The 21939-nt window shown below is 43.2% G+C and overlaps 1 protein-coding gene across 3 annotated transcripts in view; it reads left to right on the top strand.

The window, feature by feature from the left end:
- CD86 (CD86 molecule) overlaps positions 1-21939 on the top strand; it is a 62908-nt gene that overhangs the window by 25739 nt on the left and 15230 nt on the right. For all 3 annotated transcript variants that reach the window (XM_072964085.1, XM_072964074.1, XM_015249110.3), the window contains exons 2-5: positions 5225-5274; positions 15616-15951; positions 17519-17824; positions 20551-20703. In XM_072964085.1, the coding sequence (XP_072820186.1) occupies positions 5229-5274; positions 15616-15951; positions 17519-17824; positions 20551-20703 (841 nt within the window). In that variant the 5' untranslated portion in view covers positions 5225-5228. The remainder of the gene's footprint in view (positions 1-5224; positions 5275-15615; positions 15952-17518; positions 17825-20550; positions 20704-21939) is intronic.

Below are 21939 nucleotides of genomic sequence, written 5' to 3'. Positions count from 1 at the left end.
CTAAATATTTGCATGAGACCGTCTCAGTGAACAATCTTCCTTAGACATCAGCATTTTTCCTGGTTCCCTGATCACCACTAATGTTCTAGACGAAGTCGTGAAATAGGGAACTTTTTTTTGTCACTCCCCAACTTCTGCCTTGGAATCCTTCTCTCACTTCCTGTGTCATCAAATCTGTACTCTCCTGCCCCACCCCATGACTGGCCACCACCACACCACATCTTCTTCATAGTGCGTTTTGCCTGAACTAGATCCTCCATCCTCCTTCAGACCTGAAACACAAAAAGGATCCCCTCCCTTTTTCACTCAAATACTTGTGGTTCCCAGAGTTTTTGTAGGCGAGGCTCAGCTGAAAAACAGTAACAAGTGTCTGGAGGTCAGGCCATGCGGGGAAACTGATTACCTGCCCAGGGCAGAGGAGCAGTCTCTGCCTGGAACATAATGGGCATTCAAGCAGCTCGGGGCAGAAGTTTTCCTGCTACAAAGGGGCACTTAAAGCTCCTTCCTATCCCCCATCCCACCTGTGCCCCTGTGTGTTGCACTCTGATTCCAGGAGCCACCGTCACACCTGGCCCTGGGGATATGCTGCTCCTGTTACCTTGAGAGTGGGCAGAACTGGAATCCTTTTCACTTGCTCCTACAGCACATCTGAAACCAGCTGGAACTTTTAAAGGAACTCCACCAGTGTTAAAAAGAACACAGTGAGTGACGGATGGAAATTTTTGGTGGTGAGCAAGCTGAAGTGTGTACAGAAGTGGAAATATAATGTTGTACACATGAAACTTTTATAATGTTATAAACCAATGTTACCTAAAAAAAAAAATTGGAAAAGAACGCAGGGAGGCTGTATGGGTTTAAATCTCAACTCCATCATTTATGAGCCAGGCAGCTAGGAATATTCCTTAACCTCTCTGAAACTCCATTTCTTCATCTGTAACTGGGAAGAAATAATCCCACCTTGTTGTGAGGCATAGTACTATAATTAGTCATTCAGCTGACTCTCACTCACGTTCTGTCATGGGCCAGGCATGCAAAGTAAGGGAAAGTAGTGTCTGATGGGTGCTTTTCTTTGGTTCCCGAAATGAACCTCCAACTAAATTGACCATTTCACCCACCTGCAGACCTTGTTCTGCTCATTGCTGACAGCAATCTCCTCTCAGAGAATTTTCCCCCATGTAAATTCTTAGGTTCTTTCCTCTCCCAATCCCCTTTTTAGTCTCTCCCTCCAAAAGCAAGAGTATCTACTTCTCAGGCCCTCTGGAGAAAGCAGTGACTCGTCGTTGTGGTTACGAGTTCATTGCTCCAGGAGCAGTGACATTTCTGCTCTGTTTCAAAGCCAACAACACCGAAGAAAACTGGCTTCCTAATTCAGCCTGCACACTCCACGGCTAGAGGTGAGAGAAGTTTTTCACATACGGCATTTATCGCCTATGAAAGAGGCCCGTGTCAATCTCAAGTGTTCTAGCACTATATTTTAACAGGATTCTCTGATAAACTGTGTCTAAAGTACTGGTCAGGATGGTGTGCCATCTCCAGATTAATGTTAGTGAAATTTAGTAGGAATGTCACTGCTGGGCAGGATTTTGAGGAGGAACACGATGGCTGTCCCCGAATCCTTGAAGAGCTTTGACAGAAATGTGTTAGGTTTACTGTGTTCCAGAGAACACCACCAGTATTAGTGACAGGAAGTGAAGGAGAGGCAGCTTCTCAGTTGGGGAAGAGAGAGTTTCTAAACAGAGAAGTCAGAAACAATGCTGACTTCCTTCTCACACACTGTGCTCCTCTTCGCTGCATGAGTGACAGGGACCACTTGCCCAAGATTTCCCAGGGCCACACTGATTTCATGTAATTACTTGAATTGAAGGTGATTCATGAAATTTAGAGCAAAATATAATTTTGACTTTGTGTCCCTTTTGACACATTACCCCAGGGGAAAAAAATCTTTGATTAGTTCAAGTATATTGATGTTTGGTTTGCAAACAATGGGCAATTTCTATTTTAGGTGCAAGTTCAGACTCAAAGGGTTCCCAGTCCTCAGACTCTATGATAAATAGGATGCTGGTGGTGATATAATATAAGGAAGTGCACAGGAATCAAGTTGACACTCTTTTTCCAGATTCTGCCATTGTGTGGTTTCAGCTTTGGCCTAACAGATAATGCCTAACCTCTGAAACCTACCAAAATCCCTGGAAGGAAGGGAGGGAGCAATTGGGAGAGAGCGTGAGGTTCATAAATGAACACCTACTGTGTGCTTCAGCAACTGAATGTATTTTCAACTCTTTGTCACCAAGTACCAATTCTCTAATTAGTTACTAATTAGCACTAATTTTTTAAATATAAAAGCGCTCCTACACATCAATAAGAAAAAGTCCAAATTAACAGGAAATATTCTCTTATACATTTGAAAAGATGCTCATACTCAAAATAAAATAAATTCATTTTTAAATTACAATGAGAACGAACCACCTCACACCCGTTAGGATGAGTGCTAAAGAAAAAAATAGAGAAGATAACAAGAGTTGGCAAAGATGTGGAGAATTGGAACTCTTGTGCACAGTTAATGGGAATGTAAAATGGTGCAGCTGCTATGAGAAACAATATGGCAGTTTCCCCAAAAATTAAAAATAGAATACCATATGATCCAGTAATTCCACTTTCGAGTACATACTCAAAAGAAATGAGAGCAAGGTCTCAAAGAGATATTTGCACACCCATGATCAACAGCCAAGAGGTGGAAGCAACGCAAATGTTTATCAACAGTTGAATGGATAAACAAAATGTAGTATGTACATATAAGGAGTACTATCCAGCCTTAAAAAGGAAATTCTGACATATGCTACATTGTTGAACCTTGAATACATTATGCTAAGTGAAATAAGCCAGACACAAAAAGACAAATACTTCACAATTCCACTTATATGAGATACCTAGAGTAGTCAAATTCATGGAGACAGAAGGTGGACTGATGGTTTCCCAGGATGCGGTGGGGTGGGGCGGAGGATCATGTTAAGTAACTGTCTAATGGGTACAGAATTTCAATTTTGCAAGATGAAAGGAGTTTTGGAGATGGGTGGTGGTGATGGTTACACAACAATGTGAATGTATTTAATACCACTGTACACTTAAAAAATGAGTAAGATGGTAAATTTTGTTATGTGTACTTCATGACAAAAATAATCTTTAGAAGTTACAATGAGATGTCATTTTAGCCTTCCCCATTTGTAAAGATCACAAATCAGAGAACATACTATGTTGGGAAAAGCTACATGAAAATAAGCACACTCATGTTTTGTTGGTGGGAGCATAAACATAATTTTAGGGGAGAACAGTTTTTCAATATCTGTGAAGATTAAAATTGCAATTACCCTTTGACCCTTTGGTCAAGCCATTTTGCTTCTAGGAAGATAGCTCTCTGTGATTTGGCATATGATCAAGGTTCTTCATTGCAGCAGAAAATTGGAATAACCTAAATGTCCATTGATAAGGGCTGGTAAAATAAATTATTGTCATCCAATAGAAGATACAAGAGTAATATGCAACTGTTAGAATGAGGATACTCAGAAAGTGCTGGTACAGAAAAGTCTCCAAAGGAGTGGTTAAGTGTGCAAAACCGTGCTACAGTATGCTAACATTTGTGTCTTAAAACAGAATGAAAGAAGAATATGAGTCTATGTTTTCATTTTGTCTTGCCTAAAATAACTGCAAGTAGAGGCAAGAAACTGCTAATAGGTAATAGTAGTCACTGCAGTTGTTTCTATGGGGAAAATCAGACTCCGAGGGAACAGGGTTGGGAGGGAGAGACTTGCTTTCCACTATCACCTTTACATGTTAAATTTAGTACCATGTGCAGGTATGTTCTATACAAAATTTTTTAATTATAAAAGAGGGGTTATAGTCTAGGAGGGAAGAAACATAATGGACACTTTTAGCCTAAAGCTCTGTACTGGGTGCTCTGGGAACAGAGAGGAAGGCTGTCTAGCACAGCCCCAAGGCATTAGGGATGGCTTCTAGTCAAATCACCTCCAAGGAAGAAATTTTGCTATTGGATCGGGAAGAATTGTGTATCTTCCCCTGAGCATTGTTTTGTTTTTATCTCATGGACAGGCCTATAAATTAATTCACCAATTAGGTTTTCCTTTTCACTTTGACTGTTAAAAAGCTACCAGCCAAACTTGTGCCCCGCACCACACAAGGTGGGCAGCTTTCCATAGTAAGCTTTTAGCAATGGCCTTGTACTTGGCTCCACTTTATATTCCTGTATTTGGTTTGCTTTCCCCGTTTGTCATGTTGGTCATCGTTCCTATTCTATGCTTCCCACTCTACTGCCTTTTTGGTCTAAGCTGGGGTAGGTGGGTGAATACAAAAAGACCGAGGGCAGGAAAGGAAGAAGACAGGATGGAGGTTTTAGAACAATGCCTGTCATTTTCCTTGGCTCTATCATGTAGGTTAAGTGAGAGCTCCAGTGCAGTGGTTCTCAAAGTGGGGTCCTGAGAGCCGCAGCATCGCTACCACTGGTGAGGTTGTTGGACATGTGTTTCCCGCAGCCTACTAAGTCAGAATCTCTGTGGACAAGGGCCAGGAAACTGCTTTAACATGCTCTCCCAGATGATTCGTATGATTCATACATTAAAGTATGAAAACCACAAGGAAGCCAAAGAAAAGTTGACTTCTAAACATTTGACCCACTGTACCCATGAATCGGTCACAATAATGCCAGCTAATGCAGTAAAGAACCCCCCAAATTTCATCAGCTTAACACAATAAAAGTTTAGTTTTTGCTCATGTCACAGTCCAGTATAGGTCACTGTAAGGTGTTGAAAGCTGTTTTATTCATTTGTTCACCAAAACAGCTTCTTTCATAGTGAGGCTTTGCCATCTCTGAAGCCCTGGGACCCCTCCTCTGGATCTTCTGCATCCAAGCAGGCAGGGGAAGGAGGCAAGAGAGAGGAGGCTTTAGTGCAGTATCTGGAAGTAACACCCGTCTTCTCTGCCCACAGTTCATTGGCCAAAACCCAGTCACGTGGCCAACCTAACTTGGGGGTAGAGGGATGGGGACATAGGGCATGTCTGTGGGGCTAGAAGGAAAAGAAAATGGCTTTGATGAACACACAGTGTGGTCTCTGCCACACCCACGGACCTAAGTGAATTTCAAACTCCGCTTGTCATATTTTAGTTTTCTGTTTCATTTTCTAATGAAGTTTTATCTTTTCTTTTTTAACTCTAGCACCATGGGACTGAGAAACATCTTCGTGGTGATGGCCTTCCTACTCTCTGGTAAGCACCCTTTGACTCTGTAAAATCCTAGAATCCTCCCACTGTCTCCCTATGAGCTTGACCTGCAAGCCCAGCCTTGAGACTTGGTGCATTTTACTCACTTTCTATTCAGTGCTCTGGTCTGTCCAGCGGTGCCTGGGGAGCGGGGAGGGTGGGGGAGGCCCCTACTCTGATGTGCTCTGTTCCCATCTCTAACGTTCCCAGGTTTTTAGGTAATTGCTGACAGATTTCTAAAAGTCTCTTTCCATTAGGGACCACTGGTTTCCTTTTCCCTACCTTCTCCCCGCGCCCCCACTGCCCTCTCCACCAGCCCACACCCAGAGATCAGTTGGCACTGCTTCCCGGGAGGATCAAGAAACCCAGCCCTATTCCTGTCTGCTTCAGTGCCCTTCAGCTGATGGTGTCAGCTGACTCACCATGAAGCTAAGGGGCTGAGCTCTGGGCCTCCTCTCTCGCACAGCCCTTTCCAAGCCCCTCCAAGACCGCAAGAGGGGCCTGAACAGTGTGATCATGTGTCTTAATCCTTAGTAAAATTTTCATTAGTAAGATATTTTAACCACATAAGTTAAGACCAATGTCTCTTTCCACTGCGACTTTTCTCTCCATCATATTCTTCCCCTGTTGAGTGGCCTTGTAGTGGCTATGACCATTTTGCTCTGTGTTCTGTATTCTTTTTCTTGAAGAGCCTTCCCCGCCAAAAGAAATTTCAGTAGTGTCAGATCTTCCCTGTTTGCTGCTTCTCTCTGAGTTTCAGTTTCTCCCCCTGTAAACCGGGATTGGCCGAGGTTCCTGCCACTCATCCTGTGACTGGGTGCCTTTAGTTTCTCCTGGCCCATCCCCTTCCTGCTGCTTATTTTCCACACCCTCAGCACTCAGAGGGAAGGCATCCGGTCCTGGTGTGGGGCAGATGGGGAGGGTGCGCCGAGTGTGCTATTTGCTCCAGCAGTGCTCAGGCTGCTCCTGACTAATTGGCCTGGCCATGAGCTCCCCTCCTCCCAATGGCACACACCAGCCCCTTGGTCAGTGTCTTCGTCCCTGTTGTGGGTGACAAGGAGTTGGGGTACTAGGGAAAGATGCTCCCTCAGGTCGATGCTGACTGGGGCAGGCCTTTTGTGATGTCTGCTTTCTCTGCTTAGCACCTTGGAGCTTGTTGAATCTGTGCTATAGACGTGCCAACTGGTCACTTATGTCATGACAGCAGCTCCCATCTCCCAGGGCCTGACACCTTAGCTCTTGGGGAGGTAGAAGGTATGTGGGAGCAAGAGCACAGAGAAAGGGGATGAGACAAAGCTCTGGAGAACATTGTCCAGCAGGAACCCCTTCCCATTCCACTTCTTATTTTATTTATTTGACAGATACATAGATGTAGCACTTTCTTTGTGCCAGGTCCTGTTCTAAGCATCTTATTTAAACGACATCATAACTCTCTGCTCTAAGTCTTGTTGTGATTCCCCATTTTAAACATGTGCAAACTAAAGCCCAGAGAGGTTAAGCAATTTGCTTGAGACGACACTGCCAATAGGTGGCAAAGCTGGATTCAGCCCAGCAGTATGGATTCAGCAATGTTCACTTGACGTTATGCTGCTTCTCCCAACTCCTACTAGTGAATTGTCCTTAGTAATGGGATTTGTTCTTTGGGGATTCAAACAGCTCTGATGGATGATGTGGCTGGAAACAAAGTGTGGGAAAAGTCTGAACTGAGGTTCCATTTTCCCCCCTCAAACTTTCTGACTCTGCATACAGAAAGTGAAAAGAAAGCTGAGAAACCTCATCAAAAATGAGTCCAGGTGTCACTTTTGCCTTTGTCTTGTGTTTGAAACTACCTGGACACCTCTTAACTTCTGAAAAGAGAGTTATCAATATTGAAACTTAAAAAATAACTCCTCCCCCCAAGGAAACCATTTAAGCTTTTTCGTGGTGGAGAATTGTGGTTATATTTTGACAAGTACAGATTTAAAGTGGGATAGGAAAATGGTGACACCTGATTAGAAAATAACATTGCCAATACTTCACACACCATTAAAAATAACAACAGTAACATAACAGATGCCATTCTTTTTTAAAGAATGAAAACGAATCCATTTGAATTTTATCTTTCTCCTCAGGGCACACCTCTGCTTACTGGTGAGCAGTGACCTACCTAGAGGCAGGCATCCAAAGAGAGAAAGGAGATGTAATTAGACCAGATAGTCCACAGCAAAAATGCAGAGCTGAATAATTCATTTGATAGCAGAGATAAAACAGCACAGTGAAATAATTCTGTTTCTCCTTTTTCCCTTGTATCTTTTATGTCCTTCCCTAGTCATGGAAATTAGACATTGTAGTTGCCACCCCTGCCCATGAGACAAAAATTGGATGAGACTTAAAAACCTAAAAGGGTGAGAGGGCAGCCATGGACTTGCAGAATTAGATTGTAACTTATGTTTTGTATTAATAAAGCTGAAGGACTGTCGAAGTGCCACTTGCGAAGGCGCCTCTAACTGTCCAGCTCTTTTTGCTGCTATCGATCACCTCCGATAACATTTTTTTTCTGCCCACCCCCTCTTTATTTCTTTTTTTTAACATTTTTTATTGATTTATAATCATTTTACAATGTTGTATCAAATTCCAGTGTTCAGCACAATGTTTCAGTCATTCATGGACATATACACACTCATTGTCACTTTTTTTTTCTCTGTGAGTTATCATAACATTTTGTGTATATTTCCTTGTGCTATACAGTGTAATCTTGTTTATCTATTCTACAATTTTGAAATCCCAGTCTATCCCTTCCCACGCTCCACCCCCCTGGTAACCACAAGTCTGTATTCTCTGTCTGTGAGTCTATTTCTGTCCTGTATTTATGCTTCTGATAACATTTAAAGCTGGAGTCAGAGTGTTATTTGGAAAATCAGTAGCTTACACATCAGGACTAAGTGTCTTCCTAGTTTAACTTTTGATGGTTGTTCTCTTATTGTCTGGAGATTCTCTGGATCCTAGGACCTCTCATTTCTCTTGAAAAATACCTCTGGTTCAGTTAAAGTACCTAGAATATAGTTGGGGGTCTTCCTTCACTTTAGGATTTACATAAAATTGTCTCAGACCCTCACTTCACAACCTGTGTGAAGGTCCATTGTTCTGCCCTCCGCCCACCAGATTTTTGCAGGTTCCCACGTGGGTGTTTGCATGAGGATTATGTTTATATGGTTACTTTCACTCCCACTTCCTGTTGCTGTTGGTAGTGGTCACTAAAAATCACAGAGGTGAACAGATAGTTCAGACCTAATTCCCAAATTCCCAAAGAATTGTCATGGAACCTAACAGTCCTCCTATTCAAGTCACTCCTTTGTGTTAAGCTACTGTTTAAAGTGCCTTTGAAATACATGTATGCTCCCCAGTAGGGAGTAACTTACCCCCGAAATAGTTAATCATTTTAAGAGTATTTAATAGGTTCCAGAGAGAACGGGCTGCCAGACAAGTTAATTTAGTGGAAGATGGTCACTGAATAGGCTTAGTGTAGGGTTGATTGGGAGCAAGAGTGAGATTTGTAAAGAACAGAGAGGATCCAATGGCAGACAGACTGACAGACTGCTCTGGGAAGGAGAAAGAGTTTGAGACACTGGCTTGTTTTTCCTTTGTGAAAGGAGATCTTAATACCATTTCCAGAATATGCAACTCAGGATTCTGGCCCCCTCAGTACCGCTGAATTTATGGAAACAAAAACACGTGTAGCCCTTCCTTTATAGCCATTGTGGGCCACAGGACCAAGTTCCAGGACCTCAAAATTATGAAAAAATCTTTCAACACCCTCTAAAAGTATTTACCCAGTCTTGGTTTCACTTTCATTCTCTCTTTCATTCCTTTTTCCTACAGATGTCTCTATTAAAGCCACTATTTAAAAATCACTTTTCTGGTACTTACTACAGTGTAACAGACAAGAGAGTAAGAGAAGCTGTATGTAGTTGTGATCAAAACTAAATCCCTGAATGGGTTTTATTCAACATTGTTTCAAACACTTTCTCAAGTTTCTAAATGCTTTTCCTTTGCATGGGTTTTGAAATTGTATCAGTCCACTGAGCTGAAATGCTGTAGTTTGGTTTATTTGTGTGTGTGTGCGTGTGTTCTGTTCATTCAGAAGTTAGTGCCCCGTTGTCTTCTTTGGTTTATAATTACTAAGGAGCTTTCATTCTAATTGTCATTGTTTTATAGGTATTCTTTCTTCATTTTTTAAAGAATGAAGAGAGTCAATTCAATTTTTCCTCTTTGTAAGTTTGAAAAAATATTTTATGCTTTTTGCTCAGGAGCTTCACCACAATATTTCTAGGTGCAGATTTCTTTTCTTTTCTCTTACTTGGTACTTAGAATGCACTTTTGATCTGAGGACTCATGTCTTTATGAATTTTGAGTATTCACAATTTTTGTCTCTTTAAATACTGTTTATCTACCATTACTCCCATTCTCTTCTTCTAGAAACTACTAGAGTTTCTCAGACCAACTCTTCACGACTCCATGTTTTCCCACATTTTTATTTCTCTCTCTCTCTCTGTGCAGCACGCCGGTCAAGGATCAGATAGATCAGGACAGACATGAGGGTCTTCTCACTGTTGAGGGGGCCCCAGACAAAAGGCTCCAGCACTTTCATGAACCCTGAGGAGAGGGGCAGGGAAGGATGAGGGGGAAGGGCTAGGAGTCAGCTGGGGAGAAGTAAGTCTGCATGAGGAAAAGTGTCTCCAAGGTTCTCCTTCCTTCCTACCATAAGGAGGTCTCAACAGAGGTGCCTGAAGATCTCTGCCTATGGTCCCAAATAAAGAAACCAAGGAATGAAGGTGCTTGCTACAGATGTAAATATGTGAAAGCACATGACTGCCCGGGGGAGCTGAGTCCTTGACTGCAACTCCCTGTAGAGAATGCAATGCCTTCTTGGTTGTGCAATAAAACTGATGTGGAGAGGCCTTGAGATAGACTGAACATGGCCTTTTGGAGGAATGACAAGGAAGCCAGTATGGCTGGGGCAGAGTAAGTGAAGCGAAGAGCTCTGAAAGGTACCAGGGACCAGATTACATATGACCTTGCAGGTCATGGGAAGGATTTTCCCATGGTATAGTTCTCAGTGTTGGGAAAGGATTTGGATATAATTTTCAGAGTGGCGGGAAGTCACTGGAGACTTTTGAACAGGAAGCTTATCTGAGATACATTTTTTAAGGATTATTTGGGCTTGAGGAATTGAACTTGGGGGCAAAGATGGAAGCAGGAAGATCAGTTAGGAGGCAATTGCAATTATCCAGTCAAGAAGTAACAGAGAGCTGGCCAACGGTAGTATCTTCAGATACAGTGAGAAATGTTTCAATTCATAATATATCCCAGTGAGGTAGGAGACTTGACGGAGTGGTGGTAGGAAAAAGAATGAAACAACAAGGCAAGAGATGGTGGTCACAAGGTGAGATGCTTGATATTGAGAGTTTTTAGGAGATGCAGTGGTAACAACAGGGTCACGGGTCTGGTCCAGGGAGGAGATGGCTGGGGTGGAATGAATGATCGGATACTGGAGGAAAAGAGGACAAGAAAGTGAGGGGCTGGGCACCACATGCATGAGGCTGAAATCACCTAGGCGGGGCAGTGATGGAGAAGATGGCAGCAGCAAGCCAGGTTCTCAGGTCTTCAGTAAATAAGGAGAGTGCCTGGGAGAAAGAGGGATAAAAATAGCAATGAAGGGCAGTGGGCAGTGTAGTCTGGTGTAGTCTGATGGCCTGGACTTCCCAGGAGCTGAGTTTTTGACATGTGATGATGTGTTTTACATTTTAAATTTTACATTTACATTTTACATTATATGATGCTTCATATATTTTAACAGATCATATTTTATATAACACATGTTATATATTTTATAAAACATATATAGATGTTATATATCTATAATATATAAATGTACATAACTGTATATATATTATATTTATATCCATAATGGGATCCATGGTGAGCATGAAATCAAAGCAAAGCTAGGCTTAACAGAAATATCATCTCAGCCATGTAAAGTCCTAGAGAACCAACCCTGCCCCAGTTACCATTTAAGGAGTGATCAGAGAAAACTGACCAGGATGTCAGAGATTGGGAAAGAATAGAGTTTCAAGAAGAAAGGCGGCCAACAGTGTAACATTCAACAGCATGGTCAAATAAGATGAGGTCTGAAAAAAGTTCTGTATTTGGCAATGAGGGGAAGCCACTGACAGGGTTTTGCCAGGGAAGTTTCAGCAGAGAGGTGGGGACAGAGGCTGAGGGTGCAAACAGTGATTGCTGCTTACTCTTTCAGAGTCTGACTATAAGGGAAAGAGAAATTAAAAGCAGCAGCAGAAGGTACTGCTCAAGTAATGCTGTGATGAAGGCGGAGGGTGGTAAGCAGGGTGAGCTGCCCAGAGGCCAAGTTAACTGGAACTGGAGACTACAGACCTGAAATGTCACCAGTCCAAACAATTGAATAATTTCCTCCAGGAGTGCTCACTCAGTTGTAAGAACAGATATGTAGATAAAAAGTAGATTTTGGGGGGATGAAAACTTGCATAAAGGGGCAAATTTACTGAAGTTGCTCAAAAGAGAAAGATTGAAAAAATGTACTGTCACTGTGATACTGCCATGATAGCTGCCAGCCATATGTGGCTATTTAAACTTAAATTATTTAAAATTAAATAAAATGCAAAATTCAGTGTCTCTGTCACACTAGCTACCTATTAAGTGTTCAGTGCAGCTGGTGACTACCGTATTGGTCAGCAAAGATATAGAACATTTCCATCATGGCGGAGAGTACTTTTGGAAAGTATCAAATTATAGGGTCTAAACTTGGCGGAGCTGACATCTTGATGAAGTTGAAGACCAGGTGTAGGTAGAGTAATCAAAAGCAAATCTTGGTGGAAGATACCTTGTGGACAGAATTAGGTACGCTGAGGTTTAAGATCTGGGGGCAGAGCTGTTCTTGGTGATAAGGTTTAGGGTTATGTCATGGGAAAGAGGCTGCTGAAATAGCCTGTGATGAAGATCTCTGAAGTGGGAAAGAGCAAAGAACTCTGAGGCAGGGTTGGTAGTAAGCTCATCCGTGCCAAAGTCACCCAAATTGACAGCAATAATTGACTGGAAAGAAAGACTTCGCATTTAATCCCTCAGTCTTCAGAGAGCAGGGAAGTAGCGACGAATGGCGCGTACCTGACAGCAGTGAGAGAAGAGAACACCTCAAAAGGGAAGAGTGTTGCTCAAGGCCCCCGTGAAGTGCAATAGAAGGAGAGCTGGCTGAGGGCATGTGGTGTGCTTTGGGTGGGGCTAGATTTCAATGAAAGCACAACAACTTGGAGGAAACAGTGGAGAGGTTGAAGACACAGAAGAGTTTACTACAATGGAATGAGGCTTCCAGAGGGCCTAGTAAGGCTTTGGAGAAAGTCTAGTAAAAGAAGGAAAATTCATGAGTACAGATAAGCATCATAATATGAGGAAGAGATGACTTTAGAATATATGACAGGCATTCGGGGTGGTGCTTGGGGAAGACTGAAGTCCCAGGTGGGGTCATGACCTCACCAGGTTAGAAGACTACAGTTTTTGTAAGACATCCAAATAGTATCTTGCTGATGAAGTCCTCAAGTATCCATTGAAATAAATGCCCCTGGCTGATTAGGGAGGTATCTAGATGGATTCTTGAGTGCCTAGCTCCTGACACCAGCTTAGCAACCAGTTGTAACTAGAGCCAGACTATTTGTATCGCCCACGTGCTGGGAAAGGGAGAGACTCTCAATGCTTACCACCCAATGGAACCCAGTGAGTCTAGCAGCTTGGTGGCCTAAGGTCAGGGGTCATACCAGGGCAGGACTGAAGACACTTAGGGAAAACAGACTTTGAGCTAAATCTTCCCCATATTGTCAGAGAAGTGATTAGCATGCATAGCTCTGAGTGATGTCATGGAAGGCAGTGGTTGGTAACGAACTATGGATGGTAAGTTGTGAAATACTTTCAATTCCACTCAGAATGGACTTCAGAGTGATTTCCACCCCAGGGTGAAGAGAGAGGGTTTGGGGAGGGATAGATGGAAACAAAACTTTCCTGTTCCGTCATCTCTGTTCCACTCTGGAGACAGAGGCAGAAATCCTCCACTGCAGCTTCTCAGACTGAAGGTCTTATTAAAATGCAGATTCTGACTCAGAAGGTCTGGGGGTGGCCAGAGATTCTGCATTTCTGGCCAGCCCCCAGGTGATGCCAGTGCCTCTAGAACACAGACCACACTTTCGGTTGGTAGGTGAAGAAGGGGGCAGTTAGATGGGTGGAAGAAAAGTCCTTTACAATCTTTGGGAGAGGAATTCTGGATCAGAGAAGCTGGACCCAACTGTGAGTGGGAAGGAGAGGAGGCACCGTGAGTCTCTGTGGCGAAGCAACCTTAAATCAGGAAGACAGAAGCCAGAGGCAAAGTGGCTTCCAGGCCAGAGGCACAACTGACTGCTGAGTAATAATGTAATGTTGACCGTTAACTGGCAGAATTTTCAACTAAGTGTTTGGTTTCTCCATTAGGTCATCTGCTCTAGATCATACGGCACATTAGTGATTAAAAACAGCATGTTCCTCCAGAAATAGCTGCTAGAAGCTTTTACAGTAGGCAGCACCCTTACATTATCATTCAGAGTTTAGCAAAGGTGTAGCAGCACCCCAGGAGTGCCTGGTAAGATAGTCACTGAACACAGTAAATCTTCTATAGGTCCCCCTTTCACTGTTCCAGGTACCCAGGCAGCTTCTCCTGCCTCCCTCCTATATGGGAATGCATCTTGTACAGAGGCTGCATTTCATACTTTCAAGGGCTTCACAGGGTTCTAGGGAGTGTAATGCAATGGGCAGTAATTGAAACGTGTGCCACTCTCACTGATGCCTGGAGTCTCCTTCCTGCACAGTTCAAGACCACCACCAGCCCCATTGATTATGCATTCTCACTGGGCTACTCTGCACACAGCTCAAGTTTGCCAAGTGCATACCACTATTATTTCTCTTCAACTCCCTCTCAGAAGAGAAACCATTGATCAGATCAATTTAATTTCTCCTACTGCCCCTCAAAGAGCACCTCGAAGGAAACTCCTCTCATCTTCCTCACCAACCTACCTCTCCTCTCCTCCTTAATGTTAACATTCCTTTATTGAAGTCTGGAATGATAAAGCTTTATTTAGGACCCACCCTAACTCCCTCCCTAAGGTGATATCTCACTTCATGTTAACTAAGAAACAGCATTTTCCCCGCATAACCCTGCACTTCTTACCCACCACTATTTAATTTCTTGGCCAAGTAGTAAGCAATTCTGTGACCCAGAATAGATCCTACAAAAATTATAATCAATCACATTTTAGGAGTTAGGTGACCCAAATCCCTTTCACAAACCCCAATACCCCATCAGGGATGAAAGCCTTTCTCCGAACTCTCTTAGTACATTCTCTAGGGGCTGCAAAAATTTCCAAGGGCAGTGCATTCTGGGGAGAGCAAGTTTGTGGTACTTGGGGTTTCCCCGGTACTCCAAAAGTACATCCTCACCTTCCCATTTATGATTCATTTCCAGCATTTCATTCATGTACCTTAAATGTTCTTTGACCACCACAGTCCCAAAACAACCATCATATTTGCCCAGTTCTCTTTCTGATCCCTGAAAAGAGCTTAGAGAGGTCACAGAATAGAGGACTTGATTGACAATTTGTGTCATTTCCAAACTGTCTTATATCCTTGGGAGAGCTGGCCATGGGAGCAGCAGTCATGAGGGATGTTCTATAAAGGGAACTATCCGAATTTCAAAGATACTATTCCTGTGATGCCCAACTACTGAGGCATAATGAAAGGGGGGGGGCTATCAAGCTTGTTATCATTATCAGAAATCTTTTCCCCATAGCAGGCCAAGGAATCAGGGGATGGGAGGGGAAGGGAGAGCTTCTGGCCATGATGTAGGAGCCTGTAACAGTTACAGTGAAGAGAACCAACGTTCAGGTTATAGGAAGGTAATGGACAGGTGAATGAATTGTCTAATGCTGCTGGTTTTCCGTGTTCTGGGATTTAGATTCATAGAACATAATACTGGAAATAATCTTAGAACATTTTGTCCACCCCTTCATTCAACAGATAAGGAAACCGAGCCTCAGAGGAGTTGCAGTTTGCACAAGGCCACCCAGTTAGCTAGCAGCAAAGCGAGGACAAAAGTCTCCTTCTCCAGACTCCAGTGTACGCACAGTTCCAGGGTTTAACACCTAGTTCTTCAATATCATTACTGACAAGACAGCATCTGGGTATAGAGAGGAATGCAGTTTCTGGGCTTTTTCCCCTTGCCTCTTGTTTCTCCTTTCCCAATTCCCATCTTTCCTTTTATAGGTGCTGCTTCCTTGAAAAGTCAGGCATATTTCAACGAGACTGGAGACCTGCCATGCCACTTTACAAACTCTCAAAACCTGAGCCTGGACGAGCTGGTGATATTTTGGCAGGACCAGGATAAGCTGGTTCTCTATGAGCTCTACAGAGGCCAAGAGAAGCCTCACAATGTTGATCCCAGGTACATGGGCCGCACAAGCTTTGACCTGGACAATTGGACCCTGCGACTCCACAACGTTCAGATCAAGGACAAGGGCTCATATCAATGCTTCATCCATCATAAAGGGCCCACAGGACTGGTTCCCATCTACCATATGAGTTCTGACCTGTCAGTGCTTGGTATGTAGTCAATGGTGTGTTCAGATCCCCCATCTTCTCAGATGAGACTCCAACAAGCAGACAAACATTTTGGGGGGAGGGGCCACCCAGAGAGAGAGGCAGAGAACAGCCTTTTCAGGGAAAGTTCATTTGAAAGGAATGCAGGGCTTGGGAGTAGGGAACTAAAAGTCCTTTGTATTTTTTATAGTTCTAAGGGATCTGTAAGAATCTACTTAGGGGACCAACTAGAGCTAACTAAACCAAGGCAGTGTGGCTAAGTGAAAACCATGGGTAAATTGGCCATTATGAAGTTTATATGAGCCATATAGGGTCTCACTCTCTTTTCATTCATTTTCTCCTTTGGTCCAAGATTTCTCATCTACTAAATCTTTGCCTGGAGCTCCTAGCACCAGAGTCAGCTGACTGATTTGGGTTTTCCCTTCAGCCTCCTGAAGACTGCTTATGACTTGTTTGTTGCCAACCATGAGCCCAGTAGACAGAAGGGAATTAACCCAAGGCACACAATCTGAAAGCTGACAAACCAGCTCCTCTGTTTTTCTAGGCCTTGAAAAACTTGTCACTATAGATTTTTTTAAATTACAATACAGTAAAATTAATTATTTTAATTTTGGTATACAGTTCTGTTAATTTGAACTTATGTATAGATTTATGTAACCAGCAGTAGAAACAGACTACAAATCATTTTCAGCAAACTAAAAAAAATTTCCCCATGCTACACCCTTATAGTCATACCCTTTCCATACCCATAGCCTCTGTTTTGCATCCTGTAGTCTTGTCTTCATGTGAATGTCACATAAATGAACTCATACAATTTGTAACCTTTTAAGACCAGCTTCTTTTATTCAATATAATGCCTTTGAGAGTCATCCAAGATGTTGCATGTATCAAAAGTCTCTTCCTTCTTATTATTGAGTAGATTTTTGTTTATCCACTCAATCCATGGAAAGATAATGAGTTGTTTCCAGTTTGGGGCTGTTATGAACAGAGCTGCTGTAAACATTCACGTTCAAGTTTTTGTGTAAACTTAAGTTTTCATTTCTCTAGGGCAGACACCCAGATGTGGAATAACTAGATCCAGATTAATTATTGCTAATAAGGTCTAAAGTAAGTAGCACCATGGCAATCCACCTTGTACAGGCCACATCACGTACAAGCAGAGTGCTTAAGTAATGTGTTGACAGAGCAAAACTTGTCGAGACGGCATACAAACCATTGAAGCGTTAGAAGTGGTATACTAAATTTTAAATTGGTATGTAGAACTTGCAGAGTACCTAGTGACTACAGAAGAGTAAGGGGTTCGGCTGGCAGAAGAGGCCAGCCCCTCTGTTGTGCAGAGAGCACCTCACTGATTTGGGCAAGCAGGAAGTAAGCATGGCCTCAAACTCCATTTTTGAAAAATAAATGTGAGGTGGCCTGAGGCCTGTAGTTTAGACCCTGAGGCTTCCAGGTGTTCCTCCAGTGAGTTCACAGATCAGATATGGCACCTCATTATTTGCTGTTCCCTTCTAAATACATCTAAATTTAGACTGAATTTTTTTCTCTTTTGGTATCTCTATTCTGCTTTCAGCTAACTTCAGTCAACCAGAAATAAGTCTAATTTCTAATCAAACAGAAAATTCTAACATCATAAATTTGAACTGCTCATCTACACAAGGCTATCCAGAACCTCAAAAGATGTATATTTTGCTAAAAACTAAGAATTCAACCACCGAGTATGATGCTGTTATGAAGAAATCTCAAAATAACATCACAGAACTGTACAGTGTTTCTATCAGCATGTCTTTCTCCATCCCTCCTGAAACAAATGTGAGCATCTTCTGTGTCCTGCAGCTTGAGCCAACGAAGACACTTTTCTCCCTACCTTACAATATAGGTAAGCCTGCTTCCCCAGACTTTCTTTTATCTGGTGTATACACAGATGGTTAAGGTAGATCATCCAGTGTCCTCTGCTTGCCAGGAAACCTCCAACTGGGCCATTTTATGAGACTGTCAGGAAAGATCCAGACAGAGGGCTCCTATTTCATCTGAGTGCTACAAGGTCCAGAAGGCTATGAACTTATGCTGCACTTGAGAAAGCATGTTCTTGGCCCTGACGCTAATCCAGTTTTTTAGGCTACCTTTGGATAGAAGATTCTGAACCTTAGGTCAGAAAATGCAGGATTCCTCCAGGCTAGAATTCTTCCATTCATTAAAACACATACACACACACACACACACACACCACGCATGCATACAGAAATACAGCACTTGTTATGAGTATGGAACCATTCTAGACATTGTTGGTTGCAGGGGAGAAAACCAAAAGGTATAAGACATGCTCTCTGCCCTCAAGGACCTTCTAATCCTGTGATGTACACACGTGGTAAATTGGATTTTTAAAAGACTGAATTGGAATCTAAATTATATCCTGTGGGAAGATGTGACTAAATTTAAAAACAAGAGTGACTGATAATAAGTTTTACAGGCATTCAGAAATAGGCAAGTTCCTTGAGGGTCAGTGAAGGCCTCCTAAATGACGTGTGACTTTATATTACCATACATTACTGAAATACTTGGGCTTAATAATGTGGTCAAGAGATGACAGGAACTCAAATTTGTGGTGGCTTCCTGAACAGAAAGAAAAATTCTGAAACAGTATTCAGGCTTGGGAGGTGAGAGGGCCACAATCAATGAGTAGTATCTGCCATGCACTCAGGCAGTGGTGGTGGCACCAGTACCCGTGGGTCAAGGGAACACAGAAGCAGAGATGCTTGTGGCATGTTGACAGTGTAGCACAGGGACCAGTCCTGCTGGAGGAAAGGGTGGAAACCAAGCAGTGTCCACTCACAGGAGCCTGCCGTTTTAGAGTCCTGGCTTTGCCCTGGAATACATCCACATTTGAAACGTCACTCTTGAGGAGCAGAAACTGCAAGATTCTCTTCTGGAATAAAGGCAACCTGCACCCACACTGCCCTCACCAGTGCACTCCCCCCACCCATCTGCCTTCTGCTTGCCTCGGCCCCTCCTCCAGCTCTTGGTTTGCCTCCTCCTAAGGCATCCATCCAGCTCCTTGCTCTATCCTCTGACTTTGATGCCCCCTCTCATCTGGTGCCTCATTGTTCAAACAGACAATCCCCGAGGCCAGTCCCCACCAGCCAGCTTCGCTGTACCAGTGAGCCAATCCCCTCTCCTGGTGTTGGTTTCCTTCTGATCAGACACCTCAACTCTTGAGAGTCCAGTAAATGGCGAGGTCACCCAGCCTGTCCTGGTTGCTTCTAGTGTAGCCTCTCTTGGCGTGATAGAAGCCTATCCCACACTGCCCTGAAGTTCAGTACCTTCCTGGATCTGACAACATCACCACACAGGACACGCCCTGCGGCCCTCAGCCATGGCTCCCACAGGCTACAAAGGAACAGAAGGAACAGGGCCCTGCCGCCGCTATAGTCCGTCAGGGCTCAGCTTTCATCTGCTTCTCACCTGCTGCCAAAACCTTCTCAGCTGCCAGCGGCTTCAGAAATGTTTCAGCTCTAGCTGCCTCAGGAAGACAGGGCTTGCCTCTCTCTGTCCCTGCTCTATGGCTAGATCAGAGATAGGTTAGGCCCTGCATCAAAGAACCCTTTTGGGTATCAAAAGATAGCAGTCTCCATATTAACAAGTATAATTGCCCTCCACCTTACTAGGAATTCCAAACAGGCTCACATGGGATACCTGGGACAGACTCAAAGTGTTGGATGTGGCCTGCCATGTCAACCACTCCTTTTCTGAAGGTCCCAGGAACAGGACATGTGTGCACAAACTGTGGCTAAGCCAATGGGAGGTCAGCTGGTCCTATTTTCCTGTAATTTGAGATTAACTACCAGAACTGTTCCCATAAATGTCTATGAAGTGGGCCACTCAGTTCTAAGTTTCCACCCCCTGACCCAAAGCCTGTTTTTCAACTTCATGGATACTTAGGAGCTCTTATGCCAAGAAGTAAATCTGACCTCCCAGGAGATGATTCGGACTCTGATCACTCAGGGCATGAAGAGATGTCAAAGGTCTTCTAGTAGGTGAGATATGCTAAAAGCCATGCTTGAGGAAGCCCACTGTGATCTCCGTAGGAAAAACAAACAAAACTGGAGGTAGGAGGCCTGTGAGGAGGCTGTTATGTTTCCCGGGAGAGAGGTGTCTGGAGCCTGATCTAGAGATGATAGCGGATGGAGGAATTACTACAAGGGAAGCTTTGAGACCTGGGGCCTGATCACATAAGGGGCTGAGGAATCAGGATGCTGCCCAGATGACTGCACATTCAGAGCCTCAGCATAGGTACATTATCCAGATTCCAGAACCGAGGGCCAAGCTGACCCTCTTTTAGATCACAGTCATTGTCAGCCCAGCCTCCGGGAAAGAAAGGCAAGGCAGCTCAGTCCAGGCATCTGGCCAAAGGCACTGGCTTGCTTCTCAGTCAGCTGCTGAGGCCCCGAGACTGGGACCTTCTGTGGCTTCACATGGTGGATTTCCGACTCCTCTGGCTATAGAGCCCTGGGAAGATGCTGGCATGTCAATAAAGAGAAGAGCAGTAATTATAAAGCTTTTATAATCAACCTGCCTGGCTGATTGAAAACTTGGGTTCATTTTTAGATGCAAAGCCACCTGTGCCACGCCCCCATGTCCCAGACCACATCGTCTGGATTGCAGCTCTACTTGTTACATTGGTCGTGGTGTGTGGGATGGTGTTCTTTCTAACACTAAGGAAAAGGAAGAAGAAGCAGCCTGGCCCCTCTAATGAATGTGGTGAGTCAGTGCTTGTCCTCTGCAGATTGTCACTTTGCAGCTCCTTCCTGATCAGCAGTCGTCTGGAGCTCGCTTGCGGGCTGAGCCCAGGCTAGCAGAAAGTCAGCAAGCGTTTGGAAGAAAAGGTTTCCTCATATAGGTGGGACTCAGCAGCTGATAAGGTTGCTCTGGATTTCTAGGAAAGACAATGTTTCTAACTTAAGGTTTACAAATGTACTCCTGGTTTCCAGACAAAGCTGATGATTCCATGCTTTACCTACTTCACATCATGAGGTGACCGTGAGAATTCAATGGAGTAAAATGGTGACACTTATAAATGCTCATGATTATGGACCCGACGGTGGTCAAGCAGGGATGTTTGGTGGGAGTGGGGGAGGATTAGATGACCTTAAGATCTGCCTTCTCATCTCTAAAGGTATAGGTTTCCTAAGAAGTAAGTTAGATGAATTATTCCTCACTGACTTTAGAAAAATAACATTAACTCTTATGGATTACCAAATATTATGTATGCATTACCAAATATACTGAAAATAAAAATCACCTATAGTTCTACTAATAAGAAAAAATGGTTAGACAGACAACATTTTAGAGTACATCTTCCAGATTTTTTTATGTATAAATCTATGTTATTTTTCCATAAGTGGGATAGTATTATAAACACTATTTTTCATAATTTGTTTCTTAACTTTTTTATACTAAATGTAGGAAGAAAATTTTCAGTGTCATTAAGTATTATTCTACAGCATCATTTTAAATGTCTGTGAGATACTACTCCATTATATGGATATACCTTCGGTTGTTCCCATAGTTTTGCTGTTGTAAATAGTACATTAAGCAGCTTCCCCATTGACTTCTGTTGTAACAGTGGCCTGTGTTTAATGGGGGTAGGGGCAAAGTAGTCCCTGACTTTATAATAATCCCATGCCTGTTTGTGGTTTGGGCTGGTTTGGGTGAAGTTGTAAGATTAGTTTGGACTTTATCTCAGTAACTGCCTCCACTAAAAGTTGGTTAGTGCAAATAATTAAGGTTATCTTCTTACTCATTTATCGTAAAAAGGTACAAGATGAGTAATGCTTCTGGTCAGCATCTTAAGATTTCACTGTACTGATTTTGAGATCCATCTAGAAATAGATGGAGGACATTAGTAGTCATTCATTTCATCCTGCTGTGTTTTAAAAACAGGAAATTTGGGAGTAATAATCCAATTTCAATACACTAATACAAAGCATATGGCAG

The sequence above is a fragment of the Vicugna pacos genome, chromosome 1 (genome assembly GCF_048564905.1).
Source record: "Vicugna pacos chromosome 1, VicPac4, whole genome shotgun sequence".
In the NCBI taxonomy this organism is placed as follows: Eukaryota; Metazoa; Chordata; class Mammalia; order Artiodactyla; family Camelidae; genus Vicugna; species Vicugna pacos.
This window is presented reverse-complemented; position numbering and strand designations above follow the sequence as displayed.